At 45.2% G+C, this 4,784-nt stretch overlaps 1 protein-coding gene across 1 annotated transcript; it reads left to right on the plus strand.

Moving 5' to 3' along the window:
- Positions 1–203: 203 nt before the first annotated feature.
- On the plus strand, positions 204–3,906 carry pim1 (Pim-1 proto-oncogene, serine/threonine kinase). Its single transcript, XM_026368553.1, has 6 exons — positions 204–649; positions 832–938; positions 1,065–1,115; positions 1,255–1,621; positions 2,167–2,343; positions 2,452–3,906. Exons 1-6 carry the CDS (start codon positions 568–570, stop codon positions 2,664–2,666), a joined length of 999 nt encoding a protein of 332 aa, XP_026224338.1. The 5' UTR covers positions 204–567; the 3' UTR covers positions 2,667–3,906.
- Positions 3,907–4,784: the final 878 nt, after the last annotated feature.

Below are 4,784 nucleotides of genomic sequence, written 5' to 3' on the forward strand. Positions count from 1 at the left end.
GTTTTGATTCCCGCCACGTCTGTGTCTGGCTCGGCCGGTTATGAGGTTGGCTTTATTTTCATCCTGTGATTGACGCGCGTTTGGAACGCGCTCCCGCAAGCCTATTGGCGGAGAGAGCGGAAGTGGGCGGCGAAAGGGAGGACGTCCACGCCCACTTACTACTCCCTTATAAGCGTCCTCCCCCACTCAGCGCGTCCAGGAGCCGGTGTCTGACGGAGGCATTGGTGTAGTTCATCTGTTTATGTGTGAATTTCGCACGACTGTTTACAAAACATTGCGGGGAGCAGCCGTAGTTTCGGTGTGATATCCACTCACCAGGACGACAGGTGTTTTCTTGGAGGGCGACGTTTACCTGGATCACAAGCACCGGGTTTTTATTCCCTTCAATCCGAATGAGAGGATCTCTGCCGCATTTCAGCTCCTTCAACGTGGACTTTACGCTCGACACGGGAGACGGGAGAGTCGCACTATCGGAATAAAACGGACGCAACAAATTCTAACACTGATAATAATAAAACAGCGGACGGAGACACGCGTCGTCGACCTGTGGGGAAGATCTTCAAAGGAATGCTGCTGTCCAAGCTCAATTCTCTGGCCCACATCTCCACCGTAGACATGCCGGCGAAAATCCAGCTTCAAGTTCATCAAGGTTAGACGCCCTGTTTTTTTTTTTTCTGCTGGCGCGTCATGGAGGACGAGGCTGCAGCAATGGCGACACCGCATTTAGACCGCTCATTAGCAATAATATTACAAGATATATTGTGATTATATGCATTAAAAGTGGCGTTTAGGTGCGATATCCAAGCTTATTCCCTGTGTTTTTATTTGCAGTGAAGGAGAGGGAGCCTTTCGAGAAGCTTTATCAGGTCGGCGCGGTGCTGGGCAGCGGCGGGTTTGGCACCGTCTACTCCGGAACGAGGATAGCCGACGGAGCTCCGGTGAGTGTGCCTCAGGGGTTATTAATAACACATTTAGGCATTTTAATTCAGCTGCTGTGCCTGTTGGGTTATTGCAAATGTCGTTTGACCCTTTTTTTAAATTAAATCATTATTTGCTTTTGCCAGGTCGCTGTCAAACATGTGGCCAAGGACAGAGTCTCCGAGTGGGGAGAGCTGGTAAGAAGGATTTTATTTAATTAATGTAGAGATTACATCACAGACAGCGAAATAGCGTCATTTAAAGTGAAATATCTACTGTATTCGACATGAATTTGTAATTCACATACTCATATTTTTCATATTTTTATGGTTTCAGCCTAATGGATCCAGAGTCCCCATGGAGATCGTGCTGCTGAAGAAGGTCGGGACTGGTTTCCGCGGCGTCATTAAGATGCTGGACTGGTTCGAGCGACCCGACAGCTTCATCATCGTCATGGAGAGGCCCGAAAACGTCAAGGACCTGTTTGACTTCATCACGGAGAAAGGTGCCTTATCGGAGGAGCTGGCGCGGAACTTTTTCCGCCAGGTGCTGGAGGCCGTGCGCCACTGCCACAGCTGCGGGGTGGTGCACCGGGACATCAAGGATGAGAACATCCTCATCGACCTCCGCACCGGAGACATGAAGCTCATCGACTTCGGCTCTGGAGCCTTACTGAAGGACACCATTTACACAGACTTTGATGGTGAGTCATCAGGCTCAAAACAAGCTGGCTGTACGGTCATTTGTACACAGTGGTATGCGTAACATCATAACAATGTCAGTAAGCCAGTGAACCTTTTTAGTCCTGTGATGTGTGGCCCAGACGCCTGCAGAAATTCCCGGGTTGTGTCATCTCTGACATCCCCCTCTCAGCAGCCAGTAGATACAGGCTGAGCAGCATTGCCTTAGCTTTGGCGCCCCCCATTGAAGGGAAGTGGCATTTTTACAACTCAAAGTTTGTAAACAAAGTCACATGTCTGCTCCCCCTCCCACGCAGAAACCTAGCTCTCTCTCTCTCTCACACACACACCCAGTCTGTCACGCTCCCTGGCACCTGAGCCCAGATAATATCCTCAGAATCAGGCTCAGCTGATAAGTCCGCATTCCTCCTTCAGCACTAATAACACTTTCATTTTCACTGGGCGGTAAAATACAACCATAAAATATTTTATCATGTAGAAGATGTTGCATAAGTGCCCTTACAGTTAATCCATGATTTCTAAATGTGCATTTCCTTGTGTCTGGCAGGTACAAGAGTATACAGCCCACCAGAGTGGATCAAATACCATCGCTATCACGGACGCTCTGCCACAGTCTGGTCGCTGGGTGTGTTGCTTTATGACATGGTGTGCGGGGACATCCCATTTGAACACGATGAGGAGATCTTAAGAGGGCAGATCCTCTTCCGGAGGAGAATCTCAACAGGTAAATTCACACTGCGATTCATATCTTGGCCGTTTGGTCACTGATTGAATGCTTCACAATCAGTATGTTGAACCAAACTCATTCCCCCTCCTGCTCCTCCCTCTCCAGAATGCCAGCAGCTAATTAAGTGGTGTCTGTCTCTGCGGCCTGCCGACCGTCCATCCTTCGAGGACATTTTCAACCACTCGTGGATGCAGAGCACATCGTCCTCTGTAGTCCAGTCCTCAATGCAGACAGAGAAGACGACGACCGAGATCAGACTGCACAGCATCAGCCACGAGCCTGCATCCTTCACATCTAACCCTGTGGCCGTGGCTCGGTGATGGATGCAAACGGTTCATTCTGGCCTGCTCTGGTCTGAAGTGGCCTGCACTGACACAAGAGACTATTACAAAAGACTTATGTAACAGACTTGAAGCAGAGCGGAGAGAGGGTGGGCAGCGCACAGGAGAAATGGTCCTGATACAAGCAAGAGCAAGGTGTAAAGGACTACGCAGAGGAAGCCAGGGCTGCAACAACAGCTTCAGCCTGGCAGCCTAGACCCTCTCCATGCTCACCACCCCAACTACTTGATAATCCCAGTTGTTGGTCAGTGTCAGAACATCATTCTCAATGGACTCTGATATAGGCAGCAGGTGTCTATTAGTCTGTATGAGGGCATGCTCTGTATGCATGGACACCTGTGTTGAGCAAACAGTACATGTGCTCACTGTTCTGCTGAATGGCAAGCGGACAGTCTGAGTTATGTAAGCTCCCGCTACACTGTACTCTGTTCTCTCCCATTTTTACTGTCTGTCACAGCAGTATGGGAAGAGCGGAGGCGCTAGCTTAGAGGAGTGTTATTCTCAAAAAGTGCCTTCTGTGAGATTGTTGGGGAACCCTGAAAATACTTGAATTTACGAATGCAACAAGGCTCTTCTTCCAGGCGGCCTTTTTGCTCCTTACTCCGTACAAGGCTTTATATTGTTTATTGCTGTTTTTTCCTCTCATGGGCCTAGATCAGTAAAGCCTATGCCATTTACAACCACTACTATCATTGCTTCTACTACTCCAATGTCATTAGCAACAAGGTAACCTCATAGCTGTGACAGCAACCTGTGCAAACAAACCATAAACAAAGAAACACTGGACTTACCTCTATATTTACTACAGCATCCACCTCTACTCTACAACCTCCGCTTCCTCTTCTTCTCGTGTTGTACTGTGTACAAACACAGAGGCTTAGGCAACCGCTCATTCACACCTACCTAAACGCACACCACAATGCAAGTTTAACCATACCGAAATACAACAACCTCTGCTCTTCTCTTCAGTAGTTTTACTTTAAAACGGTGCCTCACACAGGTCTTAAAGCGTGGTGAGGACAAGAAATGTAAATAACAACAATATTTATTATTGCTGTGACTCACAGTTGATGAGCATTTTGTTGCAGAATTTATTTATTTATTTATGAGAGAATTTCGGCTGTACTTATATATTTCATTCCACAGTCACTGGAGGGCCCACAGATTATTTAAAAGACAAACAAAGGCGAGATGAATTTCTTTGACCATATTTATGGCTTAAAATTTTTAAAAAGAGCAGACGTGTGTGTGTATGTTTGTGTATGTAATGTAAATAACGTGTATATAGTTCCGTCTTAATGTATCTAAACGATGAACGTCTACTGATGGTAACTGGTTTTGTTACTGTGTTGTCTGCTGCAGGAGTGAATGAACAATGAATGTTGGATGTCTGTGTGTGTGTGTGTGTGAGAGATGTGGGGATGAGAAAAATCTTCTGGTTGCATGATTGCAGCTTGGATTGTTGTTTTTTTTCATCCATTCAATTAGAATTGTAAATTATGTTAGAAAATATTTTTATACGATTTCAATAAATATTTTTTTAACTATGACACTTGACTCCTTCGTATTGCTTCAAACATCACAAACGGTGTCTGTGTTCCTGTGTAGCTCAAAAAATAAACGGTAAATATTGTGTGAGACTTCATGGTATACGTGTATTAGAGTAGCAAACCATGCAGGGGGATATATTTTTTATATCATAGAATTTATTTACTTCAAAAGTAGCTAGATATATTTAACATAAATAGAATTTACTAGGTCAGAAGGGTAAACAACAGTTTCCTTTTCCTGTTCACACATTGGCAGAGAAGCAGCAGATACAGAAAACAGATGAAGAGATAAGAGAAAACAGGTTGTTAAAAGGCAGATGGCAACAAAAAGGAATAGGGCGCTCATATACTGCTACAGTAGAAAAAAAAAGAAGCTAGTTCAAAACACTCTCAGAATCATCTTTCTACTACAAACTGTGACATGCATGGCAAACACAACTCTATTTATTATTAATTATAGTTTTATTTATTCATAGAGATGACAAGGTGACAAAAGGACATGCCTCCCTAATTCCAAGACTAACATAAGTCACCTCAGGATTTGAGC

This window comes from Anabas testudineus, chromosome 7, assembly GCF_900324465.2.
Source record: "Anabas testudineus chromosome 7, fAnaTes1.2, whole genome shotgun sequence".
Classification (NCBI taxonomy): domain Eukaryota; kingdom Metazoa; phylum Chordata; class Actinopteri; order Anabantiformes; family Anabantidae; genus Anabas; species Anabas testudineus.